General features: G+C 42.1%; 1 protein-coding gene across 1 annotated transcript; it reads left to right on the top strand.

Annotated features, from left to right (window-relative positions):
• The first annotated feature begins 259 nt into the window (after positions 1–259).
• SEC13 (SEC13 homolog, nuclear pore and COPII coat complex component) lies at positions 260–11527 on the top strand. The gene is made up of 9 exons (XM_083602309.1): positions 260–813; positions 2466–2510; positions 3854–3969; positions 5152–5303; positions 6217–6350; positions 7046–7179; positions 8242–8362; positions 9981–10127; positions 10756–11527. The coding sequence occupies exons 1-9, from the start codon at positions 811–813 to the stop codon at positions 10864–10866; spliced, it is 963 nt and encodes a 320-aa protein (XP_083458435.1). The 5' UTR covers positions 260–810; the 3' UTR covers positions 10867–11527.
• The last annotated feature ends 1133 nt before the right edge of the window (positions 11528–12660 follow it).

Raw genomic sequence — 12660 nt, 5'->3', positions numbered from 1 at the left:
TTGCCAAAAAGTCCTAGAATTCTTGCAGTGCTATTTGCCTCAGTTTCTCATTCTTGAATAAGTTCATTCAGGCCCAGAGGTTGTATCCTACATCTTCTGCTGTGAAGAAGAAAGCAATTTCAGCTTCTCTTGCATACATTCACTCCAATATACAAACGCGTAGCCCATTTTTAGCTTCTTAGCAGCAGTTATGAGGCAAGTCACGATTGCCCTTGGGAGCCAGGGAAGTGTATTTATAGGTGGGAGGCTCAAATGTTGTTTTCAGCCACTGTGCTCACTTCGAGTAAGTCACCCTTGCCCTACCTCGTAGGGAAATCGCAGGGAGTTGGGCGGGAGAGAGGGACAATGCCAGTATAATTTCCTTTGTGGGGGGAAAGGGCTGCGTGAGAGCACGAGGAAACAATTCTTAATTTTACAAAAGTTGGAACGGGAGCTGAGCGAGAACAACTGAAGCAGCATGGGGGGGGGGGGCTGAGGTGGAATTTGAACTCGGGGCTCCCCAACGACCCGCCATGAGCACAGCGCCCGCAGGTGCCAGCGGCTGAATTAACAGAGAGAACGGACTGCCAAGGGTCAGGGGCGGCGCCAAGGGAGAGCGGCCTCCGCCCGTGAGGAGCCGATGGGAAAGGAGGGCGGAACGAGCGGCAAGCGGAACCTTTGAGCGCTCAGCAGGAAGACCGTTTTTTCCCCGGCCGGGAGGCCTTCGTCGTGGGACGCGCGTCTCGGCGGCGGTTTGCCACGTCTGTGAGCGGCTGAGAGCGAGAGAGCGGCTGGTGCAGCTGGAGACTCCCCTCCGCCCCGGCCGTCACCATGGTGAGGGGGCGCTCCGAGAGGGATAAAGAGGGGCCGTCGCCCACTTCCCCGCTTCCCGCGCTGAGCCCTTCGGGCCCGGTCTTCCTAGCCCCCGGCGCGGCTTGCCCAGGGGGTGGGGGTGCCCTGGGCGGAGGTGGGGAGGACGCGCTTCCCTGGTACTGGACGTGGGGTTGCCCCTAGTAACGGGGTATCCTCGCACGCCTTTTCCCAGGGGATGTCAAGCCTGCGAAGGGTCCTCATCACCGCTACCCACCACACATGGGTTTTAGGGAAGCTTTTAATAGTTGATGAATTACTGTATTTTAATATTTTTGCTGGAAGCCGCCCAGAGTGGTTGGGGAAACCCAGCCAGATGGGCAAGGTATAAATAAATTATCATTATTATTATTACAGTGGTACCTCGGGTTACATACGCTTCAGGTTACAGACTCCGCTAACCCAGAAATAGTACCTCAGGTTAAGAACTTTGCTTCAGGATGAGAACAGAAATCGTGCTCCGGCGGCGCAGTGGCAGCAGCGGGAGGCCCCATTAGCTAAAGTGGTGCTTCAGGTTAAGAACAGTTTCAGGTTAAGAACAGACCTCCGGAACGAATTAAGTACTGAACCTGAGGTACCACTGTATGTTTGATTGATTGATTGATTGATTGGGGGGGCTGGCTCGGGGGAAAGAGCCGTCGCCCACTCCTGGGCTGAGCCCCATCTCCTGAGCAGGCCACATATTACCTAACAGGGACACCCTCGTGTACTTGTTATGCCCCTGTTTTCCCATACGAGGGGGGTCAGTGAGCATGACACACACAAACACACACCCGGTTTTATGTCGGTGAAGGATTGGCTTTTCTTGTTTGCGTGTGTTTACTTTCGCAGTAGCTGCGCCGCTTTAAAAACATAAGGTGCCTGTTAAGAACAAAGCCTACCCAAGGTCTGGGTCAGCTCCAAAGGGTCTGGTATCTTGTCTCTAACAGGAAGCCCATAGCCAGGACATGAAGGCAGTAGTGCTTAGCGCACACACACACCCCCCCGCTCCCACATTAACAGACGTATTTCCTGGAGGTTCCATTTAACTGCCATATTCAATAGCTGCTAAAGGATCTATTGCCCATGCTTTTGCCTGGTTCCCCTTTAAATAATCTAAGTCAGAAGACTTACCCCAAGTGTGGGGCCTGATCCAGCCCTCCCCTCTAATCCCCTCCCCCCTGGCTGCTGCAAAAAGAAGAAAAAAATAAATAAAGTTGGTAGTGCTGGGGTGAATGGAGTGAAGTGCCTATAAATATGTGGTGGGTAAAGCTATTAGGTTTTACTAGTCATGGTGCTTATTTAATCTCTAATATCGGATACAGTTTCTCTGAATTAGTTGCAGAGAATCATGGTGGAAGTTCAATTGTGCTCATGTCCTCCTTGTGGGAATATTACAGTATAGGTATTTCACTGGCCACTGTAAGAACTGAAAGCTTTGTACACATGGGGATGCTGCAAAGTCACCTGAGGGTTAAATCAATTTCAACTTTATGGACACCCACTAAACAATGCAGTCAAACCTTACATAAAAATGTGAAGCAAAAGATGTTGGCATGTTTTAATCATTGAGTGAAAATCTAGGGTCGGACTCTATTATTTATTTTAAAATGTCTTGCTGTATATTTTCCTACTAGGTGTCTGTAATTAATACGGTGGACACTTCTCATGAGGACATGATCGTAAGTATTTGCTTTTTTAAAAAAAAAATGTCCCCTCAAAAAAGAAAGAAATCGTAATGATTAACTTTATTTTAAAAGAATGAAGTAAATGACAGAACATTTGTCCTAAGCAACTGTCTTAAAGGGACCACCTATTTCAGTTGTGAGATGAGCTTGGAGGCAGTGGTGGGAATGGTAGGGGCAAAGTGAAATAGCAAGCTTGAATCCAGGGAGCGAGTTGAGCATGCTGTGGCTAAGTTCCCTTTGGATTTTATGTTTAGGAAAAGTCTTGCTCAGTGACCTTTTTAATAGAACCAGCATTTTGTTGTATATAGAGGAGGGTGATACAATGCTTTTTATGCGTTATGGTTTTTGGAAACTGTGACAATGAGCAGAAAATGCTTTTTTAAAAAAGAAAAAAATTATAGCAGTAGGAGCTATATGGCTGAGTAGGTTAAATGCAACGGAGGAAGGCACAGCCCATCGGCATTATCTGCATTACAATTTCTTCCACAACTGTGCTCTGTCATAATTCCCATTTGTGTCAGTCAGGACTTAGTGTTGTGTACATCTGGTGTAAAAAGCTGTTAATGGCAATCTTGCTACAAGCTTTATCCAGGGTAAATAATGGATACTTTCTGAGTGAGTAGTAAGTAGCTTTCCAATCCTGCTCCTACCATTAATTTAGTTGACTATTTGGTGCAGGTACTGTTCTACAGTTGGTACTTCAGGTTACATACGCTTCAGGTTACATACGCTTCAGGCTACAAACTCCGCTAACCCAGAAATAGTGCTTCAGGTTAAGAACTTTGCTTCAGGATGAGAACAGAAATTGTGCTCCAGCGGCGCGGCAGCAGCAGGAGGCCCCATTAGCTAAAGTGGCGTTTCAGGTTAAGAACAGTTTCAGGTTAAGTACGGACCTCCGGAATGAATTAAGTACTTAACCAAGGTACCACTGTATATTATTGCAGCTTAGCCGTGTTGTATCAAAATAGCAGATAATATTGTGGCATAAAGTTAACATGACCTTCCCAATAATTCTAAACTGCTTTATACTCTCCATCCTTAAATTTTACCTATTCCCACTAGAAGCTGAGGTGGTCAGGGCAATTTCTGCCTTCTTTAGACTCTAGCCCCGTTTTGCCTGATAGTCATCACTATCTCAGTCTGGTATGATATTGGCTGCATTTGGGTTTTCCAGGAAAATGCTGTGTGATCACACTTTTTCATCGTACTGCACTGTGATATTCAGCATTTTACACATTTGGATTTGTTGCTTTTGAGATTTTAAAACCAGTTGTATTAATTAAACAAGCAATCCAGAATTTATAGATGATCATGAAAACTTCTTTATTACTTCTCAGCATGATGCTCAGATGGATTATTATGGCATGCGGTTGGCAACTTGTTCCTCAGACAGATCAGTGAAAATATTTGATGTAAGGAATGGAGGGCAAATTCTCATAGCTGACTTAAGAGGGTGAGTCAATTAAAGACAACATAATCCTATGACAAATTCCCCATTTTCAGCTTCTGCTTGGGGTACAGTTAATGGCTTTGGGAGCAGAGTGGTAAAAACTTAATGTGCTTTGTTTACATGCACAATTTTCAGTTTGCTTGATAATGTCTTCAAAGCTGTTTAGCAAAACACTTCTTCGAAAGTGTATCATTTATGATTGGCTAAAATAAGCCTCAGAATTACTTAGATGTCTCTTATTTTGCAATTTTCAATTACCACAGTCTGAGGGAGGGAAAACCTTTTTCTTTCAAGGGTTGCATTTCTTTGGGAGTATCTATTGGGACTGCATGCCAGCGCAAACTCCTTTCCTGACACCCCTTTCCTCTCCCTCTCTGTCCTACTGTGCCCAGCACACACAGATCACTCCCACAGGGGACTTTCTCCCCCTCCTTCCATCACTCTACCAATTTCAGCCTCCCCCCCCCTCTATTTTTCCTCTCCTTGCCAGAGCTCCTTGTCAGATCAAATGCAAAAGGCTTCTCTCCTCCCCTCCATTGCTCTGTCTCTTTAATCTCCCCTACAATCTGCCCCCATGAAATTAGACCAAGGACTGTACAAAATTAATCTAAGGACTACACACAACTGTCAGGCTTCATGTTCCCCATCCCTAATTTTCTAGGAAGGTGAGGGAAATTTCAGCATACAATCATCAGTATAGTGGTGGGGCAGAGGAAAGAGTGAAAGAATGAACACCAGAAGAGCTGTAGTAAAAGGCATTGGGCATAATGAGTACTACCCTTGGTTGAGGAACTAGAGAGCTGAAATATTTATTTTAGAAGAATTAGATGAAAGGGGTTTTAAAAGATGAAAAAGATTCTGTGGAATTTGTTGTTAATTTGGCTGATTTTTCCAGCAAATCACTTGCCCCTGTTTCCCAGACAGTGACTATTTTTGTAACTGAAAATTCCATATATTTCCCTATAAAAGGTGTACTAATAAGTACATACTCTGAAATTTAAAAAATAAAAATAAATGGAAAGATACTGAATTTCTGACTACAAAGTATCATTTTGATATTTTAGTGGTAATATGTATCCATAACTGAAAATATTTCCATGACACTGAATGGCTTGTAAATGCTCTTGATAATAAAGTCTTGGTGCACTAATATCCCCCCGCCTCAATTCCTTCTGCTTTTTGTAGACACGAAGGCCCTGTTTGGCAGGTTGCCTGGGCTCATCCCATGTATGGAAACATCCTGGCTTCCTGTTCCTATGACAGGAAGGTTATTATCTGGAAGGAGGAGAATGGTACCTGGGAAAAGGCACATGAATACACAGGGCACGATTCTTCAGGTACTGGCTGTTCTTCCTGCTAGCTAGCTGAGTACAGTCGTAAATTGGAAGTCGAACAGCCTAGTTCTCGAACGTTTTGGCTCCCGATCGAAAACTGGAAGTGACTGTTCGGGTTTTCAAACATTCTTTTGGAAGCTTCCTGCAGCCAATCGGAAGCCACGCTTTGGTTTTAAAACGTTTTAGAAGTCAAACGGACTTCCGGAATGGATTCCGTTTGACTTCCAAGGTACGACTGTACTTTGTTGCTTCAGTTATAATTTTCATGCATTGATTAGAGACTTCATGCAATCATGCTGGTCCCAGATCTTTGTTTGGTCTTCCTTACTTGAGCCTGCTGAGCTTCTGTTGCACGTCCGTTGTCCTTTTCTGTGTAATGCTCTAGTAAGGACCGAACTTCACAGACAGTGAAAGTAAAATAATTTATTTAGGTAACAGAACCATACCGACTGGAATGGTAATGGCATTTTATTGCTTTTTGTTATCATTCTGATTGTGAGCCAGTTTGAAAGGCTCTTAGTCCTGGAATGCAGCATTAAAAAAAAACACCACATCTGTAGTGTTTTTCTGTTATTACGATGCAACTGTCTGCTATCGACCCCATTTCCAGATGTTACATTATACTAATTTTGGTAAAGCATTACTAGGATCAATAAACTATGTACTGTCTTAAGTGCAGTCACAGAGAAATCTACCATGGTACCATCTAAAATTCCTAAAACTTAGTTGCTATTTAAAAACAAAAGCTTTAAGCATAATGTGACAGACTTTTAATCCACTTAACAAGCCTAGGCTTCTGCTCTGATTGCCTCAGTCATTGCTGACAAATCTATTCAGGTCAAGGTACACATGAATTCCCCTCAACTTTTAAGTAGCCTTTATAAATAATTCAACCAATTTTTGTGTTTTCTGGCAGTGAATTCCGTATGTTGGGCACCACAAGACTTTGGATTGATCCTGGCTTGCGGCAGCTCTGATGGGGCCATCTCTCTGCTAAGCTGCAGTGGTGATGGAACATGGGAAGTGAAAAAAATCAGCAATGCACATACAGTGAGTAATTTTAATGGGATTCTTTTATTGTGCATTTCAGATATGGATGTTTATTTTAATGTCTGTGCAACAATTTTATTCTTTGTAAACTGCATAGAAACCCGTTTTGACATTAAGTTGCATGTAAATCAATATATAATAATCACAATTTTATTGCAGAAAGTTTTGCTACTCTGTAGTACTGAACTGAAGTTAAAACGACAAGCCACTTTGATGAAATGTCAGATGTCCAAAAACATAGTTAATATGTTTACATATGGGAAGGCCCATACCCCAGTGGTTAGACTGCATACGTGGAAGAAGACAGTCCAAAGTTCAGTTGCTGATGTTTCCACTTAAGAAAATCCTGGTAACAGGACTGGAAAATATGTCTGCTTTAAAATAAAATAAAAAGCAGAATGCTGGTGCTAGTACAATAGGCAGTAGCTGTCTAGATCGTCTGGCAGTGAAAGGCAATTTCATACGTCCAAACAAATAAGATGAAAAAGTTGGCATTGACTCAGGGCCTTCATTTCTCGACATAATTATACTGTTCTGTTTAACGTGAAAGTATTCAGAATAGCATGATAAATGGTATGCTTAGTATGCTACTTCAGCAAGTATCCTGTCATTATGTTAGTTGTGTTAAGAAATATTTGGATGCTTGCTTTGGCTACAAATAGGAAGAAACTGCATAAATTTGTGTTCTTGCATAGATTGGCTGCAATGCTGTTAGCTGGGCCCCTGCAGTTGTACCAGGAAGCCTTATAGAACCGCCATCAAGCCAAAAACCAAACTACATTAAGCGTTTTGCATCAGGCGGCTGTGATAACCTTATCAAGATTTGGAAGTAAGTTGTCCTGACAAATTTACCTAAGGTCTTCCTATATGACAGACCTTACTTTGTATTTCCTCTTTTCAACCTCCCCCCACCCACACTCCTTCCAAGGTATTAAAATTGCTTAAAAGGCTTTATTTCTGACTCTAACCTCGCTCACTTTCATTCCAATGTGTGCATCTGTGCTTGCACTTCCATGTCTTGGAGCCCAAATGGCTTTATCTGGAGTTTCAAACAGCAGCTGTCTTCTGAAGAGACTTACAAAAAATTACCTCCATATTCACAGGCAGCTTCAAATAGGGCATGGGAAGCTGCTGTTTAAAACAGAAAGTCCTGCAAAACTCTTATGTTATCATTGAAGTGGGTTGTCAGAACAAGGCTTTATGAAATTCTCCTTTATGTATCTTGGGTATAGGATCAGCTCGTTATTTGTAGCGTTGTAGTGTTGCTTTGACAGAATGGCTGTCCCAACTTTAGGTTTTTGCTCTTGTTTTGTGGAAGGTTAGCTTTTTTATTGTTATTACTGTTATAATTTAAATTTATATAGTCATCCGTAGATCTCGGCATTTCACAACATAAAATTACTATATAAAGAGCACAAAATACGTAATTAAATATAAGAACGAAAACAAACCAAGACCCCCCCCATCCCATGATACATTTAAAAGGACATGGGATGTCAATCAGCCAAAGGCCTGCTTGAAGAAAAACATTTTTACCTGGTGCCTAAAGGTGTATAATGAATGTGCAAGCCGAACCTCCCTGGGGAGAGCATTCCACAAACAGGGAGTCACTGTAAAAGGGGCTTGTTTTCATATTGCCACCCTCCAGTCCTCTCATGGAAGGAAGCACATGAAAAGGGTCTGAGCAGGTTCAAATGGAGAGAGGCAGTCCTTGAGTTATTGTGGTCCTGAGCCGTTTAAGGCATTATAGGTTAAAACCAACACTTTAAATTGGGCCCAGATAACTGGCAGCCAGTATTACAACACTAAGCTTCTGCATGGGAAATACGATGAGAATATGTTTTGTTTTGCTCTTTCTAAATTTGCACCTTTCTCCCTCGAATCCTGCCAGGGAAGAAGATGGCCAGTGGAAAGAAGAACAAAAACTTGAAGCTCACAGTGACTGGGTCAGAGATGTAGCCTGGGCCCCCTCCATAGGCTTGCCAACAAGTACTATTGCCAGCTGCTCACAGGTAGAGATTGAATGGAGTAAATTATATACAGTTACTTTTCACATAACATTTAGCTACTATAGGCAAAGAAAGCTCCTGAGACCGCCACCCTCTGCTTATAGAAGCTGTGGTTGGATCCAGAGTTTCCATAAGTGAGATTTGGCTAATAGAAAGTTATTTGGAAGATAGGGTTGGGGGAGAGAGAGAGGTGGTTTTCACCAATTCTTCCCTTCCCCTGTATCTCCCCCAAATCAGAGTACAGTGGTACCTCGGGTTACAGACTCCGCTAACCCAGAAATAGTATCTCAGGTTAAGAACTTTGCCTCAGGATAAAAACAGAAATCGCGTGGCAGCGGCGTAGCTAATGGGAGGCCCCATTAGCTAAAGTGGTACCTCAGGTTAAGAACAGTTTCTGCTTTACAACGGACCTCCAGAAAGAATTAAGTTCTCAACCCGAGGTAGTGTGGGAAATGGTGCAGAGGGCTTCAGGAAGAAGGGGAGATCAGCAAAAATCACTTCCCCAATCCTTCCTCCTCCAGGAGTCTCCACTAGATCTCAGGCCCTACACCAACTGGAAAGAGTCTGGATCCAACTGACTTTTTAAAAAAATCATATATTTTACTTTCACTTTATTTCATCTAGCAAAAGATGTATGTCTCACTGATCTATAAAATTCATAATCTAAAAGTGCAGTTGCTGATTTATCAGTACACTACTGACAAGGCATATACATCCATCAGGCTAGTTTGGGTAGCTCCGCAACAGATAACTGATTCAAGCTTGCAGAAATTCACTGTGGTGCAGTCCTTTCTGGGCTGTACCACATAGTCTTCAGATTTGGGGATGCATATTTGATGTACCGTGTGTGTGTGTGTGTGTGTGTGTGTATATATATATATATATATATATATATATATATATATATCTCCCTGCATATGGAAAGCTGGCATGTTTTCAGTGATATTTATTTAATACAGTCATGCCTCGGGTTACAGATGCTTTAGGTTGCGTTTTTTCAGGTTACGGACGTGCCAAAACCTGGAAGTACCGGAACGGGTTACTTCCGGGTTTCGGCGGTCGCACATGCGCAGAAGCGCCGAATAGCAACCCGCACGTGCACAGACACGGCGCTGCGGGTTGCAAATGTGCCTCCCACACAGAACACATTCGTATCCCGAGCATCCAGTGTAATAGTAAAAATAGTAAAAGTAAGCCTCCCATGTTCAGTTGTACAATGGCACACTTAAAGTTTGAAGCAATATAATCCAGGTAAAACCTATCCAGGGATGGGGAACTTTGCTCTCCAGATGTTGTTTGACACCAACTCCCACCAACCCCTGCCAGTAGGGCCAACGGTCAGGAATGATGGGAATTGTACCCTCTATATATTATTATACTACAAGTTTCTCACCTCTGACCTGTGTCAATATGCTATGTCTGTAAACTTGCTTGTTGGAAAGGTATACAGTATTTTTATGGGCCAACAATTACGGGCTTCTAAATGGTGCAGCCACATGCCTTTGGGATGCTGCCTGAGTGGTTCTGAAAATAAGATGCCTTTGATAAGGAGGCCTTGCTGTATTTAGTGCTGAATGTGAGCTTGCCCTTGTCCTTACAGCTTTGCTTGTTGTTTTTCTAGGATGGCAGAGTTTTTATCTGGATGTGTGATGATCCCTCTGGAAATTCATGGTCACCAAAATTGCTACACAAGTTCAATGACGTAGTCTGGCATGTTAGCTGGTCCATTACTGCAAATATTCTTGCAGTGTCTGGAGGAGATAATAAAGTGAGTGTAAAGCATTTTATTCTTATACTTTCAGTCACATGGCCATATGCAGGTATCAATCTAACTAGTTCTTATGCTCATGAGATCCAATTTTTTCAGTTCTGATCCTTATTTGTAGTCAGAGAATAAACCAGCTTCCCAATTTGGATATATAGGGAAACTAAATTAACAAAAGGCTGCAAGTCTTGCACCTCAATGTGAGAAACAGAGGAGGAGAGTGCACAAACCCAAGGTTTGCTCTTGATTTATTAAGATAAGGCTTATTATACCAAGATCATCATATCTAAACCAGGCCTATATCTTCCTAGGTTCTAGCAGTGGGGGGGGGATCTACTTTTTCTATAAGTTTAATAACTTTTTTAAAAGTTAAAAACAGACATCAGTTAACCATATTTTCACTAAGTTGTATTGACTTTAGCAATGTTGGAAGAAGTTAAATTTAAACATTAGCTTGCCTTGTGTGAATTTAATTGAATCTGTTTGGAGTGGGAATACTGTGCTGCCTCAAATATGGAATGACTGGCAACTATTGGCAAGGGGAAATTTTCAGAATAAACTCATTTTGCCAAGTGCAGTGGATTCTAAAACCTGGGCAAGAACTAAACACTGTTATTCTGATCTTTTACAGGTAACTTTATGGAAAGAATCTGTAGATGGACAGTGGGCATGCATCAGTGATGTTAATAAGGGCCAGGGAGCAGTATCTGCTATTACAGAAGGGCAACAGAATGAACAGTGACAAATGGGTTAACATCAATCCCAAATTATCAATGCAAGGAAATAGACATGATTTTTACTACTTTTCTTATTAAACCAAATTTATTTGATCTGCCCCAAGCAAAGCTAACGTTTCAGGAAAGCTATACATACCATAGCATTTTGCCTTAATTGACACTTGATAAAATTCAAGGCAAACTGTACATCAAAAGGTATTGCTCAGTTGCAGTGAGATTTTTTCTTTTTCTTTTAAGCATCACTTCATTTTCTTCATTAATTTGCTGGGAAACTCTTGATAAGCCTTCCATTAACTCCTCTCCAGTAGGAGGAGAGGAAAAGTTTCTATGGATCAATATCTCTCTTTCAGAATGACTTGTTATACTTACTACAGTCTTCTTATCATTTAAATGATAATGGTAATGTTTTCTCTTTCAACAAAAAGAAACTCTGCATCAGATACCTAACACAGAATTTGAACTTAAGCAAGAGAGATGGAGACTGCCATTTAAATATTGAGAAGGATTACCAGAAATTCAAAGTTGCTTTTGTTCTACAGTTTGCCCTTCTATTGGTTGCAAATACTTGTGAAATTGACCTCCAAAATATTATCAAGCTAATAAACTCTAAGCCACTTTGTGTACCTCTTTTTGTTTAAAAGAAAAAATAAAGTCTGATCAAAACAATCTCAACTGTTTGGAAAGAAGGCTACTTTTTTACTGAGGTTACGGTATTTTATATATTTTCTCCCCCTGTAAATATGTATCATCAAGTTATTGGTCCAAAGCTTGCTTTTCCTTTTGCCCAAAGGGTTATTTCATAAACAAGTAGAATGAAAACAGCAAGAGCTTAAGAAGAGCAAAATCTGCCTGTGTGATAGGGAAGGAGATGGGGCAGCAGTAAACACTGACCGAGGCAAAAGTATTAAGAGCCAGACTTGAGGACAGCAATCATTTCTTAAGTCTATTGTCTTTCAAGCAGGCTAGTTCTTTTCAATCTCCTATTCTGCTTTGGTCAGATATCATGTGCAGTAATGTGTCTGGAGTTTTAGAAGGGTATCAACAATCTCGAATGTGTACAGAGAAGGAAGCCAAATGAAGGTGAGGAGTCTGGAGAGCAACTCCTCCAACTTTTCACCATAGAAGAGATTATTCAGATGTGATATGATGACTATCATACAGATGTTGGAGCCATTTTTTTCTGATGCTCCAGAGGGTAGCAACAAATTTAAACACTGGGTGAGTTTCTGTCTGTCAGTTGGAGTGAATTTCCTATGTCAGCACAGGGTTGAACTACCATACTTTTCTGTGTATAAGACTATGGGTTTTTTTTCTTTAAAAATCATGCTAAAAAATGGGGGTCATCTTATACATGGGTAGTGCATAGGGTGGACGTTTGGTTGCTGTCTCGGCTATCAGCAGCTATTGTGTGTGATTGGTTGCTGCGTCAATGGGTGGTGTTGATTGGCCAATGCTCTGGCAGTTGGGTGGGCAATTGACAGCTTCTACTGGTGATGGGACAGACAGGAGGTGGATTTTGAGATGTGTGTGGGTGAGCGATTTTCAGCAATCCCCCCCCCAAGTGCTCAACAACCTGTGTGCCATCTCCCCCCATTTTCTTAAATTTGAGTCCCCAAAAATAGGGGGCGTCTTATACATGGGGGTGTCTTATAGATGGAAAAGTACGGTAGTATGGAGGCTCTACCTGGTGCAAAAAGCTATGGATAGATTGCTGATGGGGACAGACATATCACTAGCACATAACTGAGTCGCTCAAAAGCTTGCACTGGCTGCATACCAGGCCTGGATCAGGGCTCTTG

Source organism: Podarcis filfolensis (genome assembly GCF_964270895.1).
Source record: "Podarcis filfolensis genome assembly, chromosome: 2".
NCBI classification, from domain to species: Eukaryota; Metazoa; Chordata; class Lepidosauria; order Squamata; family Lacertidae; genus Podarcis; species Podarcis filfolensis.
The sequence above is the reverse complement of the archived record's forward strand: the minus strand, read 5'-3'. Positions and strand labels throughout refer to the sequence as shown.